The 26,616-nt window shown below is 35.7% G+C and overlaps 2 protein-coding genes across 2 annotated transcripts; one reads left to right on the forward strand and one right to left on the reverse strand.

The window, feature by feature from the left end:
- Positions 1-302: 302 nt before the first annotated feature.
- Positions 303-9,506, reverse strand: LOC120625112 (BTB/POZ domain-containing protein 10). Its single transcript, XM_039892044.1, has 5 exons — positions 8,983-9,506; positions 7,363-7,559; positions 5,290-5,543; positions 4,089-4,380; positions 303-2,326 (listed from the first exon to the last, which is right to left on the reverse strand). The coding sequence occupies exons 1-5, from the start codon at positions 9,335-9,337 to the stop codon at positions 2,288-2,290; spliced, it is 1,137 nt and encodes a 378-aa protein (XP_039747978.1). The 5' UTR covers positions 9,338-9,506; the 3' UTR covers positions 303-2,287.
- A 278-nt stretch (positions 9,507-9,784) lies between these two features.
- Positions 9,785-26,159, forward strand: LOC120625229 (YEATS domain-containing protein 2). The gene is made up of 10 exons (XM_039892228.1): positions 9,785-10,439; positions 12,430-12,571; positions 13,377-13,511; positions 15,265-15,475; positions 16,707-16,875; positions 21,293-21,441; positions 22,318-23,495; positions 24,042-24,565; positions 25,335-25,454; positions 26,025-26,159. The coding sequence occupies exons 1-10, from the start codon at positions 10,261-10,263 to the stop codon at positions 26,140-26,142; spliced, it is 2,925 nt and encodes a 974-aa protein (XP_039748162.1). The 5' UTR covers positions 9,785-10,260; the 3' UTR covers positions 26,143-26,159.
- The last annotated feature ends 457 nt before the right edge of the window (positions 26,160-26,616 follow it).

A 26,616-nucleotide genomic window follows, 5' to 3' on the forward strand; every position in this document is an offset into this window, starting at 1 on the left:
AGTTGCGACTGAGTAATTTTTTTATGCAAGCTTAGGAAAGTAGTGGACTTCGTTAGTTCTTTAATATTATATAGTAGATAGAATAATAAGTAGATTTGTAATACACCATCACAGGATGTTGATGGTGTGTGATATAAACTCACCCTATAAATATTCCATACACGGTCAGTATGCCATGCACAGTAGAAGAGATGGTTGTAAAACATAGATCATGCCATGCTACTCCAGTGCGGGAGACATTGCTAACCACTAAACCAACGAGGCAGTTTTTATTCAGTCAGTTAAAAATAAAACAACCAATGCTGTATATAATCAATATAATATAAAAAGAACACAGTATCATTTGGAATATATTACATTTATATGTCATCGTAGAAAGCGTGATACCGCGTGACTTAACAACAGGGCCTTACTACCAACACTTAAAGCAGTATTATTTTAAAACTACATTTTATTTGTTGTAAAACTGTCCCAAATTTCTTTTATTGTAGTATTTATATATATATAAAACCGAACATATCTTAATAATTTTTATCCATAAATATCAATACAAATTGTAATTTTCCCGAGCAGTCTACAATTCTAAAACAAAACACCATCAATATTAAAATAACACTATTTAAACGATCGTAGTAAGGGGGAGTAATGATTGAACTGTGTAAGTTACGCGGTGCAGGACTCTCAACGACGATATTTTTAAATTCAAAGCCATCAATATTATCTTATATTAACCAAATATAAGTGTATCGACATACAAGAACATTAATAACAGTATCATAAGAGTTATATAAGTTTTTAGCTGATCGCACACATATTTATTCCGCCGCCATTTTGTTTAACACCGACTCCACCCGTTAGGCGCCAAGTTTGGAGATTAACTTAATCCAAAAGATTCCTCTAGGTAGGGTCAGTCTAATTTTGAAGTGTTTTTACAATACAGTCATTACTTTTTGTTCATGAAAAAAATGCTTAGATTAAGTACCTTAGATTTTTTTTCATTACTCAGGATAAAAAATGCGATTTCTCAAATAAATATTGTTATAAAAAAAAGTTTCTTTTTTTTTTTAATTAATCATTCATATAAAATTTGAATGGTATTATTTCGGAATAAAGCTTTTGCATAAAAAAAAGGAATTTGCAAATCGTCGATAGATGACGGAGTTTATATCCGAATATAAAAAAACAAACGTCCGAATTAATAACCTCCTCCATTTTTAGGTCTGCAAAAATTCAAACCCTTTTTAATTTTCACGTAGATGACATTGTATCGCGATTCAACCCATATTCTCTCGTTGCGAGCCGCGGTAATACTGTGAGAACTCGAATATTGGTACAAACATTTCCTTTAAAAAAATCGACACAGAGTAGCCAACTCCCAATGTTGGCCCGTGTGTAGGAGCCAATATGCTTATTTGCAATCCAACGTACAATCGGGCTACTGAATGAAATTCGTACCTCCTAAAGAAAGTAATCCGAAGTGACTTTTTCTTTGGATTCTTCCTAATTTTCTTCATGACAAATAAAATACTAAAATAATTCCAGCCATTTTGTCTAACATTGATATGCCAAATAATGCCCGATCCGGTATCAACCCCAGGATATAACAAACAGACCAATGAGGCATTTGTTCTGTTATATCAAATCAAATTCGGCAAAAGCTTAGATCAATAATAGTACCAGAAATAGGATTAAGATAAAAAATTCATCGCTTACAACCGACTAACACTCGGAATTTAAAGATGTTGTTTTTCCACAATGTTTATATATAAGGCCTTCATCGTAGAAAGGGTAAAGGAACTAAATTTAAAAGTGTCCCTCAAAATTAAATAGCTGTTTTAAAAAAAAAAAACCATAATCATTGATATAAAATAATAAAAACATAAGAATATCTCTATTTAGTAATTTTATTTGCTTTTTTTTATTTAAATGTTTATGGTTTACTATTATTGACCAAAGGGTTAAACTGAACTTATGATCGACATAAAATATATCTCGATTATCTCAGGCAGTACCAATCACAGTATATATCTCATACAGAAAGTGCCTAGTAATATTTATTTTGTTGTCAAAATACACCCGGCTTAAAAGCCCTGCATTTTCCTTTAACCAAAAACAGAGGCGAAATTATATGCACCCTTTAAACTAGGATATTCGAATTCATCAGTCCACTATCTCACGAAGCCAGTGTCAGTTCGACACAGCACCTCACAATCCACCTTCTCCATCACATAGAGTACCAGCAGAAGAAGGCCATCAGGATCCGCACCGCCTTACGCGGCACCAGCAATCACTGCTCCTCCTCCTGAACCTCCCCCGGGTCTTGAACCTGGAGTTTTAAAAAACAATTGTTAAGGCAACAATACACAAAATTTTGACACATTTCCTTAAATTTTACATAAGCAAATATGTGCTAGCCAATAAATATTTGCTAATGTAAAAATTATGAAAATACCAGAGGTTCCCAACCATAATGAGCCAGCGGTCCATTAACAAGTTTAGAAATTCGGCGCGGCGACCGCGCTCTTACCTAGTAAGTTTAAATAGATATGTACCTACTTGTTAGTTAGTCAGACATGCGCAAAAAAATATAACATCCTCCAACCATAAAAAAATCGTTCAACAAAGAATCAAATATAATTAAGCTAACCCAGCAAGCAAGCCAAGGACAAGCCATGACACCGCTGAACAAAATTTTATTCCCTTGACTTTTGTGTAGTCTATAGAAGGTGGTCCTCTAGGTGTATCTCTGTAATTTCTAAATTTAATATCTACTTGATTATTTTGTATACTCGTAAATATTTATTTTCATTGCGTTAAATAGCTTAAATTCACAATCGATTAAAATTTACTAAGCTATAATCAAGAGAAAATATTTTAAAATCTCCTTGCGTTGTATTGTATTGGAAGTTTAAATATGTGTGTTCTTGTTTTCTTTAATTTCGCAATATTATTTCATTAATATCCACTAAGACGAACTGTAGAAAATAATTTCTAATATTATTTGCCAGGCTATTATAATATTTATTAATAAGCTTAACAACAATTTTATAAAATTTTAATTAAAACTATATACGACTGAATAGGCTGTATGGTCAATGATCTTTGCCCATCCTAAAAGGTACGAATGAAAAAACAACAACATAACATAACAACATAAAAAAAATAAAGTATCAGGCGATTAGCTGTTCTGATCTTATATGGGAGAAAAGTTGAAAAAATGTCCAGTGTATGCGCTAAATAACAGTTCAAAAATCCTCCACAATGGCGCTGGTGGATGCACAGGGTATGGTATGAATGTAGCAATCGTAGATGAATTGAAGTATGCCGAGTTAAAAAATTTAATGTCATTATCGACTAAAGTAGTTAATTATTGAGAATTTCAACAACTTACGTTGTACAAAATATTGTGGTAAATATAACCTTCCTTCCTTGTATCTCTATACTTCCTTTTGTTTATTTTTCAAGCCTACTCTAACAATATTTATATTTGGCGCTTCTTTTAAGAGTTACCCTGATGCAAATGTGGCGCCATCCTAATTTAATACATTTTGACGACACTTTTTCATATACACAGATGACTCTCCTTACCTCTACCCTCCATACACCCGCGGTAAAGTAATAAGGTGCGGTTTCCGAACATGACATATGAAAAATATTTTTTTGATGAGTTAGCATTAAGTACTCTACGGTATTTAGAAGTTCCATATTTAAACTATGCAAATACTCTATTATAGTGTGTCAATATATTTTTTTCAAATATGTTAGTAAAACATTTTTACTAAGTGTCACTCCTATTTTTTATAAATTATTTTCTTATTTATATATCCACATAATTATTGTCTTTGATGATGCTGAAAAAGTTATATACAATGGTATTGCATTAGACCAAAAATTTCCCATAAGTTTGCAATAGGTAAACATAAAAAATACTCTATAGGTACCTTAAATACAATAAATAACAATAAGTCATATCAAGTAGATATTAAATCTACAGAGACTAATCCAATTTTCTTACCTAATCGCAAATAAAATCCGAAAAAAATATATCAGAAGGGGGATCTATTATTCTCACAAATGAAAAATCATACCTCAACCTCTTCCCTTGCTCTGATCGGATCCAACTCGATTACGGGATCAGCGGTCGCCTCAGCCAAGTTGGTGACGGATTTGGACTTGAAGCACTGGAAATCGACATGTCTGCTTTTCGCCTCCTCCTTCTCCCAGGACATGTGGATGAACGGCCTCTGCACGTAGTTGTAGATGACCTCCGCGCGACCCCCGGGCCTCTTGCGGACCTTTTCTTTGTACGTCGGGTAACCTTCGACCCCGAGACGGATTTTTTTCAGTCCCCTCTCTTTCATTACTTGCTTAGCTACATCTCTGGAACAAGTATTTTTTTTTTGTTTTATAAAAGGTTATTATAAAAATAATTACAATTTTGACACGAAAACTACTCTTATAAATACAATCTTCGCATGAAAGCTTTGGTTCTACAACTTTTTCTGAGATCAATACTTAAAATTACTGAACAAAGTTGTCATAAAAATACGCAGTGACAACCATAGAAACACCTTTCTTTTGCATTCATGATCTAATGGGTCATGATTACTATGACAACAAGCAGTAAAAACAAAAATAATTAGATCTTAAATAATGCTAAAAATGTAAAATGTTATTTCAATAAATTATCATATGGAATCAAAGAAAAATTATTTTTAAACTTTATGGATAAATGGTTTTTTTACTGAAAAGCATTGAGTTATCCATCCAATTCAAATTCAATAATTCGTTATTTAAGTAAGCCTTTCACGGCACCCATAAAGCTGTTGTAACATATTCCCACATATTATTGTCAGGTGATGGTGATAACATTTGTTACCATAAAACTACAGCTACAAGGGTTCCAAACTTACCCTGGTCTTAGCAGAAGCCACACAAACAAAGCCGTTTTTTTTGGTTATGAAGTTAGAGCAATTGAAACCCAAGTTTTTATGGTTATGCCAGTGCCAGTGAAAGTAGTCATAGAAACATTTGTAACAGCTTGTCTGCAGAAGTGCTACAGCCATGCTTATTACTGATCTGTTCCAGTCTCAAGGGCATTATTGCCGTTGTAATTACAGGCACACAAAGCTTAACACTTCACGTGGCACTTCGTAGAACATTTTCCTTGCATGCCCTGCGAAGTGTTGCCCTATTCTAGGCGTTGGGTTTTCCACTAACCATCTGCTTGGTTCATGAATTGTTACTATAAAAAAAGAATCTAAGAGATGTAAAAATTCATCACCAAACCTGTTCTCGATGTACTTGAAGAAGCGGTAGAGCGGCGTTGACAGCACCGTCTGACTGTACTCGTCGCCCATCTGCGGAGGGTACTCCTCGTCCCACTCCACCGAGTCGTCATCCAGCAGCACCACCACGTGGCACTCGCGGTCCCCCCGCCGCGCTGACTCCACCATTAGGGGCAGGATGAGCCGCTCGAGGAAGCATTCGAACTGACGCCTGGCACCCTCGTTGGATAGCTCGTGGAGCAAGCCTCGGAGGTTCTGGAAAAAAAATCGGATTTTAAATATTTTAGGGTCCCGAACCTTATAATGGTAAACGGAACCCTCACAGGGTAAGTTTATCGCCTGTTGAGTCTTGTGGTTTGGCCCCTTTTCGCAGTAACAACTTGAGGTTACAAGTTAAAACTTTTTTTCACTTTAAAATTGTCCCTTCACTACATTCCCACATGTGGCATAAATTCAAATTCAAAAATATTTTATTCATGTAGACCTTATCACAGGGACTTATGAAGCGTTCATACATTTAACATGTTACACTAATGTTAGTGATGGTGATAACTGCATTCGTTAACTTAAAACTAAAGCTAAGAGGGTTCCAAACGCGCTAACGGTCTAAGAAGAGCCCACAACAAACTTAGCCAGGTTTTTTTTTTGTTATCACCATCTCACAGTCTAGTTTATGTTGAGCTATGAACTTAGAGCAATTCATACCCAAGCTTTTTAATTATACATGTAATCCTTAATATTATAATAGGATTTTTCTATAAGCTTACGTTTTATATAAACTAAAATAGATATTCCATTTTGTAAATATTTTGCACTTTGGCCAAAATAAATGAGACTAGTAATGATGTGTTTTTTCTATAAACACCAAACCTTACATGGGTCCTGGCAACCTCCAACTAAACAGGTTCTCAAGAAGAATAGAAAAAAAATTCTCTACACTTCTATGAAAAGGAAATAAATGAATTGAAGTGTTGTTTCATAATGTTAATAATAAATATTTAACCTATGTTGTGCTTGATACCTCAAGTGCATTCTGAGAAAATTGGCCTTGCACTTCTGCACAGCAGACTAGATAATGTTGATATAGGGGTTCTGTTTTGCCATTACAAGGTTCGGAACCCTAAAACTACATAAAAGAGGTAAAAAATGAACAAAGGAAGGAACTTTGTAGGTCTATGTTGAATAAAAATAAACATATAATGTAAACAAACAACTCCCTATTTAGGAGAGATCAATATCATAAGTTGCTCAGCTTATTAACATCTCACAGGCTCATAGGAGTGGGTTTTAGAGCATACTTCCCAATCTAGCCGCTGGGGGCAGACTATTATAACCAATACAAACAGCTTAACGAGTTCTCCGGAGCATGGGAATAGATTTCTTCTCTCCAGGCATACATAGCTTATTTAAAGAAAAATTTAATACCTAACTTTGGTGTTATCCTGAAATCAAACCTTACCTCTTGACAGTTGAACATCTTAAACTCTAGACAGTTAGTAATTAGTATAGAAATAAAAATAATACTAATACTTTAACTGCTTCTGCTTCTACACATTATTAACTAAAGCCAATTATGCCAAAACTATATAACAAAATAAATGCATTAGCTCAAGGATAAATAGAATTGACAGAGACACATGTCTTATTTTGTAATACCTGCCAGCTCATTAAACTAATTATTTAAATGAATTTAAGGTGTAGAAGGCAAGTCAAAATGTATATGACAGAAGGCTGCAATGGTTCCAGGCTGCAAAAGTCAAAGTCAAAAATATCTTTATTCAAGTATTATAATTAATTTGCCCATAGGTGGCACTTTTGATGCGTACATAAGAATTACACGGTAGTGAGATGATGGCGATAACCACATTCGTAAACTTAAAACTAAAGCTACGAGGGTTCCAAACGCGTCCTGGTCTAAGAAGAAGCCCACAACAAACTTAGCCGGGTGTTTTTTTTTTTTTTGCTAGTTAGTAAAAAGCTACCACTTGTTGTAGCTCTTCTTAGAAAAGATAAAGGAATGATATAGGTAGGAAAGGAATAATATGCTGGAAGTAATGTAAGATAAGATATTTACCTGACATCTAACAGTGTTGGCATCAAATGGCACAAGCAGGTAGTCACATGCCTCCCTCAACTCTTGCACGGAGACAGTGGGAGGGCATCTGATGGTGCCTCCTCTGTAGTACTCCAATATAGCCCGGAACACAGTTGCTGATATGCCTTCTGCTACTTCGTACTCTCCTCTCTCATTAGGATGTGTGAACTCTATACCTGGAATTACAATTTTTTTTTATCAAATTTATTGCATATACACAAAATTTAATAGATAAAAGGCTTAATAACAAATATGTGAATAACCAATCATTGGCATTGTAGTAATAATTATTATATTACCTCTAAGAAATAAAATAAACAAACTAAAAAAACAAGCAAAACTAAACCAAGCAAAACAGTAAGAAGACCAAACAAACCAATGGATATTGTTAGTAGGTTCACAAAACTGACTTGTATGTTTTATGGGAGTAAAACATACAAGTCACTTTTGTGAACTGGGGTATGGTGCCAGAACACCATTAAAACCTTTGTCTTAAAAATCTGATTTGGCAATTGTGAGAGCAGGCATCACCTCAGCAAATACACTACAAGCGTAAAAAAAGAACTATAGCACCAACAAATAGAAAAATCCTTAGTTGAACTCACTAACCAGTGAGATAGTTATTATATATACTATATTGGGGATAGTTATAGTAAATCTTGTTCATTAAAAGAATACTAACTCTAACTAAGAAAACTCTTTTTTTAATGTATGACCTGTTTAAAATCTTGGAATAATGGATGTGTCATTTTAGCCATTTCAAAGTGTAGTATAAAACAGAATGTAGATTTTTTCCTCTACAAACATCATGAACAGTCTTTATGTTTATTTAACTGTCCTGTAAAGGCTACTCTTATGATTAGCTCAATGAAAGACTACATTTTTTTTGCTTGTTTGTCAGGTTAATTTTTGGCATAGCTGACCAATTTTTTTTCAGACTCTTACAGGCAGGTAGAATATTACAGACAGAGGTAACATAGGTTACTTCATGGCCAATCTGCCCTGTGGCCAACTGGGCTTGTAACTTATAAGTTAAGAAATTTGGCATGGCTCCTGCAACCTAGACCGGCAGATAAAATCAAACATGAAAGTAATGAAACCATAATAAGTAATAAATTTTAACAAATAAAACAACCCCAATAATGGGATGGCTGAGCTTGGCGATCTCCACACAAACACATAATAAGTAATAAATTTTAACAAATAAAACAACTCCAATAATGGGATGGCTGAGCTTGGCAATCTCCACACAAACACACACATCAAAGCGTGGAACAAGCCTGTGACAGTGTTGCACTAAAACTAACAAAAAATATTTTTCAAGTTTTATTTGAAGTATATACAGAAAGAGCACTGCTGCACCCAGTTTAGGAAGCCCTGGGTTACTTAAAATCCAGACCTAAGAAGTACTGGGGCTGCCTCTAGGGGTTAGAGAATGTATGAAAATCCCATGCTTTTCAAGAATTTATTAAACTTACCTATACAAGTTTTCTATTCAAAGAAGCATACTAATTTAATCATTTATCTTGGTCTGGGTAAAAAGATTTCCTATGTAGAAGTAATATTATGCAACAGTAAGTAAAATATGAAAGAGCTCACCAGAACTGAACATTCTCCCAAGCATGGTATTGGGATGTGCTGTAAACTGGGCGGGATCAAACACAAATCGCGTATTGTCGACCACTAGAGTGATCCTATCATCACCCAAAAGGTTTTTCTGGCCGTTCTTCGGAAGATCTTGTGTGGAAGTCGACGGAATAGGCCCGTTAGGAGTTTGATTTTTCGGCGGCATATTTGATGGAACGCGACGTAAATTTGGACCGTTACGTTTGGATAGACGCTTGCGACGATCCTCTGCGTCCCTTCTGTATTCTTCTGTGTCGCTACTGCTGTCTGGATAGAATGGTCTTCGTGCTAACATGGCCCCTTGGCCTTTCACTTGGGAATCGGACATGGACGCTCGCTCGTAACGAGCCCTCACATCACGCTTGACGCTCTTTGGCCTCCGCTTTAGCAAAGGCCTCGAATTATTATTCAACTTCTTTTTAGGTTTCGTGATGAAATAGGAAATCTTTTTGTTTGTTACGAAAATGATTAACGTCAGCCAATGCTGACAGATTAAAGTAAAATGTTGCCATTCAAAATTGTTATTAACTTTTCCATCTTAATTGCCAGTTATAAAAAGAAACAAATATAAAATAATAATAAAATACTTGCATAGGTACTAAAACAAAAAGTTGATCTACGAAATAATAGAACTAAAAGTTATAATGAGCTGAAATAGTTTCGTTCTTCTACTTAAGAACATAACATAGTGAACAACCAAGTTTTAAAATCAAAGAATCCATCCAGTTATGTTAATTATACTTAAACAATCTATTTTAATACCGAACTTTTTTAAATTTTACACTATACAAACATGAATGAAACAATTTTATTAGTCTTCTTGTTATTTATTACTTCACTTGTTAATTATTGCATAAGTATTAATGATAGACATTAATTAGATGGAAACCTCGGTAATGACCGTGAAAAGTTCGATTCGTCTTTTTTATATCGTTCCGCGCAGATATTGTTCGGAAATAAGGAACCCACCCAAAATTCCGCGGTTGTTGAACCTGCTCCTGTCAATTAATAATATTTTTTGGTTACAAAAAGCTGTAAACGATTGTTGTTTTACAATTCTGTTGTTATTTATTAATTATTATTACCAAACTCTCACAAATGTTCTTGGTGATTTGTGATGGAAATGTGTTGATAAAACAACTTTCGCGCGTGTTATTGAGTGAACTGTGACGCATAAACGATAAATCGTAAAATCAACATTTTAAAGTGTGTGATCTTTGAATCTATAATTTAACGTGAATTACTGCAAAAATGGAAATTAACGAGGAATACCACGATCCTGACTATCCTGATTTACCCGTTTGTGTAAAAGAAGAAATACCAAGTCTTACGGAAGAAGAGAAATTAGCAAAAATCAAACAAATCGTACGCCGCGAGTTTAGAAAGGAGTTGGACCTGAGGGAGGACGAAGTGGCGTTAATCGATGAAAGGTATGTGTATTTACAGCTTCTAGTAATCCCTATTTAAACCAGTGGACAACCACTGTTGAACATACTTTGGCTGGTCTCTTGTAGGGCTTCTCAAGTCTCACTACTTTGTGTTCTTGTGTTGGTTGTGTTTATTATACATCATTGCTATTAGTTGCTCATGAGTTATTGCCTCTTTGGAACACACCTAGTAGTTTTCTGGTGCAATGCACTATAGGCTTAAATATCCATAAGGCCTTGTAACTATGGGTAGGGACCCATGGCTACCATAGTTTCACAACCTTTTTAGGGTTTTATTTAAAAACGTGTTGCCACAATAGAGTGGAGGGTAATGTTGGGGGGAGGTGGTGGCAATGTGAGTTAATCATCCCCTTTCAGCCCCTCCACAAAGCATTTATAGTTTTTTTTTTTTAATTTTAAGTTATAAATTGTAGGCATTCAATTTGAGGGTGTGAATGACTTGTTAAGTACTTAAGTTCTATTGGATAATAGTAGTGTCAGATTAAGCCTAATTTGTGCCATAAGCAATCCACCCCTAACGCCTGCTGCCCAAAGCATCCCTATCTACAAGTAGCCTTGTATATGACGTCAAATTTTGACAAAACTAGAAACAAGTAAGTGTATATGTTCTAGAGACAAGCAAAGTACAAGTAAGAAAGTATTAAGTCCAATAAAAAACAATTTGTTTTCTTCACTTGTTGGTTTTCCAAACAGCCTTTCGTGGATAAATCTTTATTATACTAATCAGCCAATTAAATAGGAATAAATAATATATAATATAATATATCTATTTTTTACAGATTAAAGCAAAAAAAACACCTCGTTATTAATTTTGTCTTTCCTAATATGCTCTTTTTTAAACAAAATTAAAATTGTCATCACCATTACACAACCCCACAGAGCACACCACCATATAATTTGATTCGCTATAGAATAAATGCACAGTTTGAAATAATGAAGTAACTCCACATTTATTTTTGGCTTATTGTATGAATAATCGCTTTATACATTAAAAAATGCAGGAGACTGTGAGTAAAACAGCATTTGGCTAAATTTGTAATAAAATGAGATAAGTAGACAAATAATCTAATCATCATCATCAAGTACATTACATCCACTGAGGGATGTAGATCTTTTGTAGGGAGTGTGGATGATTGTGTTGGCTGTCCACCTTTTATAATAGCAAATATTTTATTGCTGCTGTTAATGGTGCCCATGTCTTGATGACCTAAGGATGCGCTAATCCCAAACTGGATATTAGCAATTCAAACTATAGTAATATTTTGAGGATATGTAGTGCAATTGGTTTATATAGAGAAATGGACATTTTGCTAATAGTATATTAATTTGCCACCGTACACTGCCGTAAGATAGAGCCAATTTTATTGCGAATATGTTCAAAACTAAAGGATACCATGGAGACAGGGGATGATGCTTTTCCATCAAACTTTTGCATCAATACTGCAATCTTACTGCTTGGCAGCTGCATTAAGACTATGCAGTGCAGGTTTAACAGTTAGTTGTGGCCTGCAGTTCTAATGCAGACCATCCATCTAGACTAACATAACCTGATAGTTATTTATTGGATAGAAGCAGGCGTTACTTTGCGGAAATCCATGATATATTATCAAAATTAAGCTTAATTTGCTATACTCCGCGAAAAGCAGGAGAATCTGTGTGGTGTAATTTATAATTTCTTCAATCCTTATACTCCACACCAAACAGATCTTCGGCAATATACCCTCTACGCACGTTTCGCTCTGAAACCGGAGCATCCTCAGGAGATGTTGACTTTACAATGAATAATTGTTAAGAAACAAACAATTTCGGAGCGAAAAGTGCGTAGAGGGTATATTGCCGAAGATCTGTTTGGTGTGGAGTATAAGGATTGAAGAAATTATAAATTACACCACACAGATTCTACTGTTTTTCGCGGAGTATAGCAAATTAAGTTTAATTTTGATAATATATGATAGTTATTTGTTGTCAACAGAATGACAAAGGCACGCAGATACCTTCACCAGCTGCGCTGTGCGTTAGTAGTGAACTACTACACAGAGCAGAGGCTTCAGATTAGCTCAAGTCAAATTGAGGATGAGGTTGCTTCACAGAGCGAGCCCAGGGCCAGGGCTGAGGTTAGTACTATCACACAGTATAACTATTAGATCTGGTGGTAAATGCTGACGTTGTTACAATAGTCTACTTACCAAAGATCCTTTCCTTGCTTTGCTACAAAAAAAAATGCCTCAATCAAACCTTTGTGTCATTATCCTTTTTTTTTTTTTTTAAATATATAGATAAGTGCTTGACTACAATCACACCTGATGGTAAGTGATGATGCAGCCTAAGATGAAGCGCGCTTGCCTAGAAGATGCCTATTCACTCTTAATTTGAAGGTACCAAGGTTATAGGTATCGGGGAAGACGGAAGATGGGAGGGCATTCCAGGCCTTTGCGGTGCGGATCAGAAAGGAACAAGCAAAACGCTTCGTACGTGTTGATGGTATTTCAACCACGTAACGGTGCAGATTCTTTCGGTACCACGCAGTTCGATGGTAGAAAGGAGATGGTTTGACCAAATCGAATAGCTTCTGAGCACACTCATCCTTATTTGATGCTTATTACTGTAAGCAAATGCATTAAACATCAGTGAATATGACCTAGGTAACTAGTAGATAGTAAGTTTGTCTTGGAAATGCTTAACAACATAACATAACAGTCTGTAATAAAACAAAACAGACTGTAACACTGCAACACTTCTATTTTCTTTTTACAGAACGTAAAAAGGAGACATTAGAAATAGTTTAGTCAGTGTTTGTATATTATTTTATTTCATGACAAGCACATCAGCTGGTCTAAACCCTATGGAAAATATATTGGATCTTATATTGATATTGGTGATGGAATGATAGTTAAATGAATGCTTGTAATTTTCATATAGGTGTCAAGTATTCTGCGGGACAGTCAACGAGGCCTACACCCCTCTGTGCGCAAGCTGCTGGGCAAGAACACTGTCGACCTGGACGAGATCTTCAGGTCCAGAGCACCTAGGAATAAGATTAGGGTGGACTATTCTGTGAGTACCTTCATCATCATGATCATAATCGTCAGCCTAAAAAGTCCAGATGCTCAGCATAGGCCATCTCTTATAGGAGAGTTTTTAGACTTTAGACACATCACTAGCATGTGATTATCCCTGTGTTCTTTCAGAGTACCCAGTAGCAGTAGCACGTTAATAGACTGATGAAAATGGTGATTATATTATGAAAACATGATACAATGTATAATATAACTTGATATCATTATTTCACAGAGGTTAAAGTAATTTTCATTTTTTCACACTTATTCTAATGACGACAAATTATTATTTTTTTGCTAAGGTGGCCCTTTATTTAACTCGGTTGAAACAACAGAGAAAAACTTTTATTTTATGTAACATCACCATGTTAGTATTCTTCAGGATAAAGATCTTCATATGACCTGTGGATGCAAGCTATATCTAACTATGTAACAAAGAAACAAATAAAAGACACAAAAAGTTTCGCATTTGTAATATTAACATGAATGTGAAAGTGTGTATGTTAATTTGCTTCTTACTTATGTTCGGTTCAATAATTAAACCAATCTTGATGAAATGAGTTTGCTAAAGTAACTCACTGATCCATTAGCTAACTCCTTGCATTGATCTACTAACTATCGTCAATGAACAGATCTGCCTGATCTAACTAGCCAGCCAGCAAGGTTTATTCTCAAAAAAATCGTTAAGCATGTCCCTAACGTCCCGCTGAATGTCTCATTAACCCTTTTATCTAACTTGTAACTTTTACTCAATGGTTAATGTTCCGACTATATTCAATCAGATACTAACTATATCCAACAAATCCACCAATAGTTAACCCGTTTAACTAACTTCCATACAGTTCTGACTGTATTCAGTCATAAACTAGCTAACTGTATTCAATCTAGAGTGCCGGCCGATTGGCGCAGTGGGCAGCGACCCTGCTTTCCGAGCCCAAGGCCGTGGGTTCGATTCCCACAACTGGAAAATGTTTGTGGGATGAACATGAATGTTTTTCAGTGTCTGGTTGTTATATGTATATTATTAATTAAAATATTCATCTGTCATCTTATCACAAGCTACGCTTACTTTGGGGCTAGATGGCGATGTGTGTCGTAGTACATATTTTTTTAAAGAGAGTCGTTACGACCTATTTACCATACAAGTGGCAAAGGCTGGCTTTAGACGCTATCTGATCGAATGCGCCCAGATTATGGAGGGTAGAGGTAAGGAGGATCATCTGTGTATATGAAAAAGTGTCGTCAAAATGTATTAAATTAGGATGGCGCCACATTTGCATCAAGGTAACTCGTAAAAGAAGCGCCTAATATAAATATTGTTAGAGTAGGCTTGAAAAATAAACAAGGAAGTAAGGTTATATTTACCACAATATTTTGTACAACGTAAGTTGTTGAAATTCTCAATAATTAACTACTTTAGTCGATAATGACATTAAATTTTTTAACTCGGCATACTTCAATTCATCTACGATTGCTACATTCATACCATACCCTGTGCATCCACCAGCGCCATTGTGGAGGATTTTTGAACTGATATTTAGCGCATACAACTGGACACTTTTTCAACTTTTCTCCCATATAAGATGACTCTCCTTACCTCTACCCTCCATAGCCCAGATACAGCGAAGCTACCAACCAACAAAAATTTAGTTTTCAACAAATGAGCCACCTTTTTATTTGATTATCTTATCCGCGGCAGATATATTTTTTTAAATACAGGTCTCTTATATATTTCTCCTTATCTCTTGCAGGCCATGGTCCACGCGAAAAACGTAACAATATCGGCTGACACCACGAAGACCCTGAGGCCGTTGCCGGAGGAGCCAGTCAAGACTGAGGAGGTGGCGTGCCCGGCTGTGCCAAGGAAGGTGCCGCGTCACATGGAGCCAAAAATGGACAACGTGCTAACCCTGGATGGAGTCACGCGGAACAAACAGAAGCATCGCTACAGGATCATTATTGGTGAGTGGGTCAGCTTCTGTGATCAGTTTTGGACCACTTTGTACAAGTGAGATACTTGACACTCATTCATTGTAAGGATGTCTCCTGTCGACAACTCCTGAGTATGTCTCCTGTTTCGGTGCGAAACATGCGTAGAGAGTACATTCCCGAAGATCTGTTTGATGTGGAATATAAAGATTGAAGAAATTACACCGTACATAAATGACACCATACAGATTCTCCTGCTTTTCGCGGAGCGGTCGTCCAATTAAACACAGTGCATTGTCTTTGTTGGACTACTTAGTTTGTGTTTTGTTTGAACCTATTAATCTATCGAATTATCTTAACTATCTTTAACTACTAGTGTAAAATCTCTTTACATTTTATAGTTCATATATATGAGAAGATATTAATTTTAACACTACGATTTCGGTATAAACAGCTTTCGAACAAAACATAATTTTGCAAAACCGTCTATAAATGACGGGGTTATGCCCGAAGTGTTAGTAGAACATACATAGTAATAATAGATAAATAAATATACCTACTACGACAATACACACATTAAAAGTAAGCGTAGCTTGTGTTATGGGTACTAAGATGACTGATGAATATTTTTATGAATTATATATACATAAATACTTAGAAAATACATATAAACACCCAGACACTGAAAAACACTTAATGCTCATCACACAAACATTTTCCAGTTGTGGGAATCGAACCCACGGCCTTGGACTCAGAAAGCAGGGTCGCTGCCCACTGCGCCAGTCGGCCGTCAAATAGATATAGATAAGAGCTTTTTGTGACAAAGCTCGTCCGGGAAAGAACTATCGCCATGCTTATTTCTGCCGCTAAGCATGCTGCTTTGCAATGCTGTGTTCCGGTCAGTATAATTACGGACACATGCCGGCTGAACACCTATGTCTCAAATTGATGCACTCATGGCGGAATTTTGGAGGGCTTGCTCTTTGCTTGCTCTGTTTACGGGCTATGGTTCTCCATTTACCATACCATCTGCTTGGTCCGTCAATTAAACTATTACTATAAAAAAAAACAACCGAAATGATAACCTCCCCCTGTTTTAAGGATTTCGATTTTAAAACAAAGCTTGGATGGACGGCTGGCTGGCTGGCTTTACGGAACACCGTGATATAAAAAAAAATATTAGCTTAACTTTCATAACATAAAAAAAGCGTCTATTTAAAGGGTTTAGCGCTCGTCATTAGCTCACAGAAGTTGTATTTCTTAGGCAACACGTCGAAGTACATGCCGCCCGCGTCCCGTGCGGACCGCTCCACGCACAAGTGGCTGCTTTACGTGCGAGGCCCGCCGCCGCGGCCGGACGTGGCGCGACTCGTCACCGCGGTCACAGTGCGGCTACATCACTCCTACGCGCCGCACCACGTCGTGCTCATAGAGTAAGTGAAAATTGAGCACATAGCTATGGCGGTTTTCAGGAAACGCTTAAATCGGATGCCCAGTGATTTAGGTGATGGAGAGAAGAATAAATGATGACTAACGAGTAACGACGTTAATCGCCATCAAGTTGCCATAAAGTTCGACACCGATTTGGCGGTGCGTAATTTTAAGAGAATACGTAAATTGTCTCTTGCCGGATTAGAAAAATATAAATGTGTACTTATTTACGAAATTATACTTCTTTGGAAAAGATAAAATAAAAAGATAAAAATCTTTTCAAAAATTGTATTTTTTGCCCACTAGTAGGTACTATAATTTCATTGTTTCATGTTATTCAACAGCTGGAAGACTCACTTAAAACTATGACTATTAAATATGAGCTGTCAAAAAAGCAGATTGATGAACAAATTCTGGCAGCTGATGAGTTGTTAGCTCTAGGTACCTACAATATGGCTCGTTTTGAGTCATTGGCAAATAAATGTCAATGTTCTCAAGATATACCTACGGCTAACCTAGACTTAAGTAGTAGTATTTTGTCCTCTAATAAGCTAGAGACCTGCCAAGAGCAGTGTGAAAGTATTATTCCTGTCACTACATCCTTAGATTATAATTTATCAAGTAAGCATAAAAAACACACTTTAGTAATTTCAGACAAGCTAGGTAAAGGTTTTGGTCCTATTATGAACTGTTACCTAGATCACTCAGTGACTAATAGATGTTCACCGGGGGCTAATTTAGACTATCTTATTGATAGTTTGAACATAGACAGTTTAGATGTAAATAAAAATGTTATATTTTTGTTAGGAGACAGCTTAAATGTAAAAAAGACACAAATTATAAGATGTGTAGAAAAATTGCTGGCTTTGCATGAAAAATCTAAATGTAGATTTGTTATGTGTGCCTTTCCGTACTGTGGCACACTTAGTTCTAAGCGAAATAAGCAAATTTATAATTTAAATTTATTAATTTATAACTTGACATGCCGTCATAGTGAGGCAGTTTTTTATTTTGATGAGAATAAATTTATTTCACCACTGTTATTGACTAGGGATACTTTTTATCTGTCAAAAAAATGTAAGCAACATATACCCTCATTATTAGCTTACAATTTAAATGATACAGTTACAAGTGTTGTAACTAAGTCTATTGACAACTTTACAAATTGTACTTTAGGTACCAATATTTCTGATAATGACCCAAGTACTTGTTCAAGTACTAAGAAAATTTCTTATAATTATTTAAACTAGATAGCCAGACAACGGAGAAGCTCTCCAATCTGAACATTGTACATCAAAATATACAGAGCTTAACCGGCAAAGAAATTGAAATAGAACTGTTTGTGGAAAAACTCAATATACACATTCTGTGTATTACTGAGCATTGGCTCACTGGTGCACATCCAGCAGTTATCTTAAGGAATTTCAAAATGTCAAGTGTGTTCTTCAGAAGGACTGCAATTCATGGTGGGTCCTTAATTTATGTACACAATAATATAACTTGTAAGGAGCGAAAAGACATAGTTAGTCTTTCTGTTGAACGCACTGTAGAACTATCTTGTGTGGAGCTGGAGCGATTTATAATAGTGTGTGTATATCGTCCCCCCTCAGGTGATTTTAGCCTTTTTGAGGATGTAATGGAAGATGTGCTTAAGCGATTGTCTGTATCCACAAAAAAAGCAATAGTATGCGGGGATTTTAATGTTGATATTTTACTTAGTAATGCAACTACGACTAGGTTGCTAAACTTATTTAAATGTTTTAATTTAAATTATGCTTTTAGTGAACCTACTAGAATCACAGCAACCTCAGCATCGTGTTTAGATAATATTTTTCTCAACTGTGATATCTTAGGTAAATCGATAATAACCAACTTAAGATCAGATCATTGTGGCCAACAAATTACTGTTTTGAATAATATAAACAAAGATAAACATATCGTCAAGTGTAGGCCGATAACTAAGAGCAAATTGACGCGATTCAAAGGTGAAATATCATCCAAAATTCCTGCCCTTGTCTTTAAGAACGGTCATCCTGACAGCATTTATGGTACGCTCTTTAATATTATAGAAAATGAATTTAACAAAATATTCAATTTCAAACATATAGATTTCAATAAAAAAATAAAGTTTAGCGATTGGGCAACTATTGGCATATACAAAAGTAGAGATAATTTGTATGAGCTCTATGGTGAAAAACAATATAACCATACTCCAGCTTTCCTACAACACGTAAAAATGTACTCTAAAACGTTTAAGAACGTTTGCTTTCATGCTAAGTCGCTATACTTTAAGGATCAAATCATAAAATCGGATAACAAAGTACAAACAACCTGGAAAATTGTTAATAATGAAACTGGGAAAGCTAAATCTCGCAACGTAAACTTTGAATTAATTATTAATGATAATAAAGTTACCGCTGACAGTGAGGTTGCAAGTACCTTTGAAAACTTTTTTCAGAGTGTTCCTATTTTGTTGACTGATTCACTTAATTCTTCACCTACTGCAGCTCAGAGTTTATTGAGGAACAACGTTAATGAGTGCAACGTTTTATTTAATTTTAAACATATATCTGCATATGATATAATAAAGAATTTTAAGTTGTTGAAACAGAAAAAAACCGGTGATTTATGGGGTATGTCTGTAATGGTAATATCTAACATTATAGACGTTATTGCCCCTTACTTAGCCATACTTTTTAATGAATGTGTTGATAGAGGTACTTTTCCAAATTTAATGAAACATAGTAAACTTATACCTCTATTTAAATCTGGCAATAAAAACGACATTAACAATTACAGACCCATTTCAATCTTACCAGCTCCTAGTAAGGTCTTTGAAAAAATTATATTAAATCAACTTTTGAATCACTTCAATGTAAATAACTTACTACATCCGGAGCAGTACGGTTTTACTAAAGGTCGTAGCACCACGGATGCAGGCGCTAAACTTTTAAAACATGTGTACGATGCCTGGGAACGTTCGCAGAATGCCATTGGTGTTTTTTGTGATCTATCCAAAGCATTCGATTGTGTCGATCATAAAACCTTGCTTCTTAAACTAGCCCATTATGGTATCAAAAACGTTGCACTAAATTTGGTTGCCTCTTATCTCAGTGACAGAACCCAAAGGGTTTGCATAAAAGACATTAAGTCGCAGGGGTCGGCTACGTCAATGGGTGTCCCACAGGGTTCAATCTTGGGTCCCTTTCTATTTTTGGTGTATATAAATGATCTACCACACCATGTCAGTGAAACCTGTGACATTGTACTGTTTGCTGATGATACATCTCTAATTTTTAAAACTGATAGAGGTAGAGACAACTCTGACGATGTAAGCCGTGCTATGTCGCATGTGTAGCACTGGTTTACTGTCAATAATTTACTTTTAAATGCAAAAAAAACTAAGTGTGTGGAATTTATTTTACCAAATGTAAAGAAAGTTAATAAAAATATAATAATAAATGGAGAATCACTAAAAATGGAAGATTCCACAGTTTTTCTGGGCATGACCTTGGATTGTAAGCTTCAGTGGGGTACCCATATAGATACACTAGCAGGTAAACTAAGCTCGGCTGCCTACGCCGTCAGGAAAATTAGACAGATTACTGACGTAGAAACAGCAAGACTTGTTTACTTCGCGTACTTTCATAGTGTGATGTCTTACGGGATCTTATTATGGGGCAAAGCTGCTGATATTGAAACTGTATTCATATTGCAGAAAAGAGCTGTACGGTCAATATATAAACTTAAATCACGTGAATCCCTCCGTGAAAAATTTAAAGAAATTGGTATACTTACGGTAGCCTCACAATACATTTATAACAATATAGTATTTGTAAGACAACATATTAGTCTTTATAAACAAAAAGTGGATATAAACAGTCGACTTACAAGAAATGGTCATAAATTAGTGACATCTGCATATCGTCTGCGAAAGGTGCAGAAGTCATTTGTGGGATTGAGTATACGCTTTTATAATATGATTCCTAAGGTAATTTTGGACCTACCAATCCATAAGTTTAAAGAATGTGTTAAAACACATTTATTACAGCGAGGTTATTATACAATTGATGAGTTTCTTAATGACAAGGTTGCTTGGAAGCATCCGGCTCCGCTTTCATCTCTCACAAGATAGAAAAATGAATGTTAAAATATAAAATGTAAATTTTTGATGTTGGAACAGAGCAACTGCTGAGTTTCTTGCCGGCTTCTTCTCGGTAGAATCTGCCTTCCGAACCGGTGGTAGAGTCACTACACACGGACAGACTTGACGTTTCAAAAGTGCTTGTATTAGGCCTACTTGAAATAAATGAATTTTGAATTTTGAATTTGAATTGAATTGATCTATTGGACCTTCGATTAGTTGGACCCTTGGAGGTCTTCTAAAGAGATTTTTTGTGATTTACGTGTTTCTTCCAGCAAACCGCCCTTCCAACTGTCGCGCCGCGGCTGGGGGGAGTTCCCCGCCAAGCTGACCTTGGAGTTTGCGATGCCGCACTGCAACCGACCGGCTACCTTGACGCACACCATCAAACTGGACAGGAACTATACGGGACTACAGACACTTGGTATGGAAACATCGCAAACACACATACTTATATTTTAGTCAACCCAATATTTATAATACTTGTTATTGTATGATCAATACAAAATATCGTTCAGTTAAGTTTATGTGACCTCTTCCTTATGAAACGATTTATATTATCGCTCGCTAACTTTTTCTTTAACCACCCGCAAAAATTTTAACTTTTAAATAATATTTTTTTGTACATTTGTACACTTCTAGATTTTGTATCTACTAATATTAAAATATTATTGTATTCTCGATGTAAGTGAACTATTGTGTTCTTTTTGAGAAATAAATGTATTTAAGCCGAACCTCGCACAGTGATCTTTTCGCTGGACTGGTGGAAGGCTTAACACGTGACTAGTTACCACCCTACCGGCGAAGACGTAGGCCCCAAGCGATTAAGCGTTCCTGTAGGATGATGAATACGAATAAAAAAGATTAGCCGTAGCTCGTAGTATTAAGTTAAGAAATAAAGAAAATTTTTACTTAGCAGTAAAACCCAATACCTAAATCAAATACAATATACAAGGCTGCATCATCGCGTACCTTACCTTGAGCGTGATTTGAGTCGAGCTCTGTTATATCTGGTATTATGTTCACATGTACATTATACCGTGGACTGTAAGTTATTATCACAAGAAACATTTAGTGTTGTCTATGTATGCATACACGTTTTAAAAGGTTTATGGTATTCGAAAAAAATTAAATACTTTCAGAGCTACGAGGAAACAGAAAAATCACACATAAGAAAAAATAATGTAGGCTGCTGAAATTGCAAACCCTTAGAAGTTGAGTAATTGGGGCTAGGTGGCGATGTGTGTATTGTCGTAGTATATTTATTTATTTATTTATTTAATTTTTTTTTTTATTACAGGCGCTGAAACAATAGTGGATGTATGGCTTTATAGTACGCCGGAGATGTTACCTTATGAGTACAAGACTGATCTGGAACCTACAGTAAACTCAGACGAACAAACTGAAATACTTATAAAAAATATCAAAACCGAACCACTGAATGAAATTATTGAAAACACTGAAATGAGTGAAAATATTGATGAAATTAATGAAAATAAACAAGAAGAGACGGGTGACGAGTGGCTTAACTTCTTCACGAATGCGACTACAGAGGTTAACGTCGATGAGATGTTCGTTAAAAATGTTAAAACCGAACAAAATGCAGAAGATAATAATCAAGTTAATCAAATTTCTGCAAAAGATGGCAATTTTAATGAAAATGCAGAAATCGAATGCAAATTTAACCAAACGACAGCAAAAGATTGTAAAGTTAACCAAGTTATCGCAAAGGAAGGCAAACCTAATGAAATTATGGTAAAGGAAAGTAAAATAAACCAACTCGTGGCAAAAGATAACAAAGTTAATGAATATATAGAAAAAGATTGCAAAATAAATGTTAAAGTTGAAACTATAGATGATCCAATTACTAATGGCGACCATGAAAATGAAAATAATGAAATTAATATAAAACCAAACGAAACAAACTGCTTAAAACGAATAGTCAAATACATGGATCCAACCACGAGAAAAATTTACTACCTGGAAGTTGACAGGGCATTAGACTTGAACAAAATACAAGAAATAGTAATTAACTCTCAGGGTAAAATAAAAACTGCGAAAGTTAGTCCAAACAAAGTTAACAACGGTTTAAGGTTCGTTAGAAAGAAAAAGGGAGAATCACTACTTAAACCGGAAATAAAGAACCAATTAGTTAAAAAAAATGATAACAACAATCAAATAGTTATAAGTAACGGCTTCGATCATATAAAGAATGATCACTGTTACTTAGCTAATGATTGGTGTATGCAGGATAAAGTTGAACCAAAAATTGAAGTTACAAAGGATTACCTCAACGATATTAGGTCAACTATAACAAAGTTAACCTGTCCTAGAGTTGCGGTTAATTATATGTTGAAGAAGATACCGTTAATAAGTCCAGAGGTTAAAGACGCCGATTTCATTAAAAGTTTCCCGTTTGTTGTGGGCAGTCATCAAAAATATTGGAAGTTGGATTTTGCTAAAAGAAGAAATATTGAAGTAATTGTATAGACTTATTTATAGATAAAGATTTGTCGTGGCACTGTTCTAAACTAAACAAGTCAGTATACTTAGTATACGATGCATGCTCGCAATCACATCGAAACAGTGTAACGTCAAAAGAAATTTGTCCTTATGCTACGCGTTTTAGAGCCTAATTCTGTAATCCTGCTTTCTCATTTGCTCCTTGCTCTAGAAATAGTGATTCATTCGAGCCTAAAGAACTTATTCCATTTTACTTCAAAATATTATCAATAGTCAAAACCAAGCTGCGATTAGGATCGTAATCTTATACTAAAAGTATCGATGATCCAAACTTTAATTCAATTTAGTAGGCCTTCTTATTCCAAATAAATGAATTTTCATTTTTTAATATTAGGCTGATTTAAAACATCAAAATCGGTTTATATTTGATGCTTGCGCCATATATCAACACCAAAAAATAATTTAATTTGTATTAAAAGTAATTTTATTTGTCCACTTACGTAGATAAAGAAATCTGTGAAGTGTGAATAGATAACAAAAAGTTTTGTTTATTTCTTTCAGTGGTCCAGAGCTAAGCTGATAAACAAAATGCTAAGTGAAAAATTTAAAGACAGCCCAGAAAACATATGGCGGACAAAAAATATCCTTGTTTACTCACGGTTGCATGGTTATTATCCTGTTAGACCGGAAGCCGTACAAAATAAACCAAAAATACCAGATTTGGAATCTAATGAATGGTCGTCGTGGAACGATTTGGAAAATTCCAGGAATTCCGAAACAAACATTAGAGAGTTATACCCAAATTCGTCCGACTTGTGTAGCTTGACAGTGTTTAAAAGTGATAGTTTTGTGTGTAAAGATGATAGTAATGTGGATTTATGTGATTCTGACGAGGAAATTGATGTTATAAGTGAAGTTAGACCTGTGAAAGTAAAAAGTGAAGTGGTGTCGGAGTGTGATGACAGTTTGACAGTCTTGCCAGTGAATAGTGAGGAGAGACTGCAGTTTTTGTTTATAGAGAGGATTTGTGCAGACATAGGGGTGGAACTGAGAAATGAAGACATTGGGAATGGATATTCTTATAGGTGAGTAATTTGTTTGTATGTTGAAATATCTATTGGCGCATCTTGACAATAAAATCGACCCATATCTCGATACGAAAAACTTCATGATACGGTTCTATGCTGCTTTTCCGGTAATAACTGCTACAGCCTAGTGAATTGGTGCTAACCCAGTGGTTAGAGCTTTGTGTTACCATTTGGGGTGACTGAGTTTGATCCCTAGTACTACACACCTGTAATTTCTCGGAGTCATGATCATTTGCTATTTATGCAATTAACATATCATGGAAGGAGGTCTGAGAGTTCTCGATAATGTAACCAAAAGCGTGTGGAATCTACCAATTTGCACTGGGCCAGCTAAGTCGGCTAAAACCCTTACTCATTCTGAGAGTAGTCCAATGCCCTTTAGTGGACCTGTTATAGGTTGATAATGTTGATTATAAATAGAATAGGTGACTGACTTACTAATCTATCGACACAAAGCTCAAAAGAGATTCTATCGAGAAGAATCTCGGTGGTTGCAATCTTTAAATTTTATTGGCCATTGGTATCAGTGGCGTGAACTTAATACATGTACAAAAGCACTGCCTACCCTAAAATCTATGTATAACTCATATAAGAGGTTGATTTTTGTCATTTTTTGCAATTTTCCTGCTGTATGCATACCCTGGCAAGAAACCCAGTGCACGCCACTGGTTGGTATCACATTTAATTAAACATATTGATGACATCACACAGATTATCTAATTGTCCTAGATAATAACGCTTATTGTTTATTGTGTTCGTTCAACAGTGCAGTGCACTGCGTACTGCTCACGGCGATGAAGTGCTTCGCCGAGGAGCTGATCCGCGCAGGGCTGGCCGACCAGCTGGCCTTCGCCAACGACCCGCAGTTGCCCAACGTGTGGATAGGGTGAGTAAATCGGGTTAAACGGGATACACCCGCGTTTGGCCTTTATGGGCTTCGGGGATTTATGTCATATGCCTTGTCTAGTGGCGTGCATAACTGACCAATTGAAGGGAATCCTAAGGCAAGTTTCACCATTCCTCTCTATTGATTCAAGAAATTAGGCATACGTTAGCCAGTACTGAACCTTAAGGTCTTACACTATGATTTTTATTTAAAAAAGAAACATATATTGCTCATCATAAACATGTTACCAACAAACTTGTTTTCTATTTATTACATAAAATATTTTAATCATAATAAACGTTTTTCAATCGCCATATTTTTCGTACAATAGTTATTTTTTTACACATCGAGCCATAACCACCGAAACCAAAAAATAACAAATTAATGTGTTTGAAATGTTTGTTTTAATTAAGTGTTTTTAGTTTAAAAAATCTTGGGTAGAATAAAAAAATAAAAATTTGGTTCTTATTGCTCAATACTGTGCAACACGAGACGTGATGCCCTAAGCAATTGCTTATGGGCTATTCTCAGCATCGGGTACTGGGAGGTCTAACGAGCTGTACCTTACAGGTCTTCATCACGCAGTGGGTTGCGCATGGAGCACCTGTACCGCGGCGTCCAGCGCTCGGAACGACTACGGTCTCTGTGCGGCGCCGGGCGCCCCGCCACCAACCCATACGCGCTCTAATACACGCTTTTTATATATACATGATTTTCATTTTACACCCTTCCCATGCCAGGGCTTCCCAACCCTCGCTTCCCAGCGAGACGTCTTCTATATTTAAAAAAAAAATCAAGAAAAATAATCTGTGGAGCGGTGTGACCTATTTTTTACTAGCTAGGAATACTCGGGGGTCGTGACTAATTTCTAAACTTGTAAGTGCGCCGCGAACTTAAAAAGGTTGGGAACCCCTGCCCTATGCCACCTCCATTTTTTTACAGTAACAATAGATAAGTGGAAGAACATAGCAACATGAACATAGTACATAGAACAAAGGTACCCTACTATAGGGCGACATGTGTCCATCAACCTGACAGATTGGTTTTTAAAATCTGCTAAATGATGTATACTATACAACAAAAAATAATCTGTGTGTTCATTATACTAATACCTCTGTTATAAAATATTAATTAATGTTCCACGAAATAAGAAATAAATGGT

The sequence above is a fragment of the Pararge aegeria genome, chromosome 7, assembly GCF_905163445.1.
Source record: "Pararge aegeria chromosome 7, ilParAegt1.1, whole genome shotgun sequence".
Taxonomy (NCBI): domain Eukaryota; kingdom Metazoa; phylum Arthropoda; class Insecta; order Lepidoptera; family Nymphalidae; genus Pararge; species Pararge aegeria.

What these genes read in the sequence shown, in the direction of transcription:
- LOC120625229 (XM_039892228.1), top strand. Translation starts at nt 10,261, where the DNA reads ATGGAAATTAACGAGGAATACCACGATCCTGACTATCCTGATTTACCC. An exon ending in AGCCCAGGGCCAGGGCTGAG is followed by an intron (nt 12,572 to 13,376) that starts GTTAGTACTATC and finishes ATTTTCATATAG; the next exon opens with GTGTCAAGTATTCTGCGGGA. An exon ending in TTGCCCAACGTGTGGATAGG is followed by an intron (nt 25,455 to 26,024) that starts GTGAGTAAATCG and finishes TGTACCTTACAG; the next exon opens with GTCTTCATCACGCAGTGGGT.
- LOC120625112 (XM_039892044.1), bottom strand. Translation starts at nt 9,337, where the DNA reads ATGTCCGATTCCCAAGTGAAAGGCCAAGGGGCCATGTTAGCACGAAGA. An exon ending in CCAACACTGTTAGATGTCAG is followed by an intron (nt 5,544 to 7,362) that starts GTAAATATCTTA and finishes TTTTTTTTCCAG; the next exon opens with AACCTCCGAGGCTTGCTCCA. An exon ending in TTCAAGTACATCGAGAACAG is followed by an intron (nt 4,381 to 5,289) that starts GTTTGGTGATGA and finishes TACTTGTTCCAG; the next exon opens with AGATGTAGCTAAGCAAGTAA.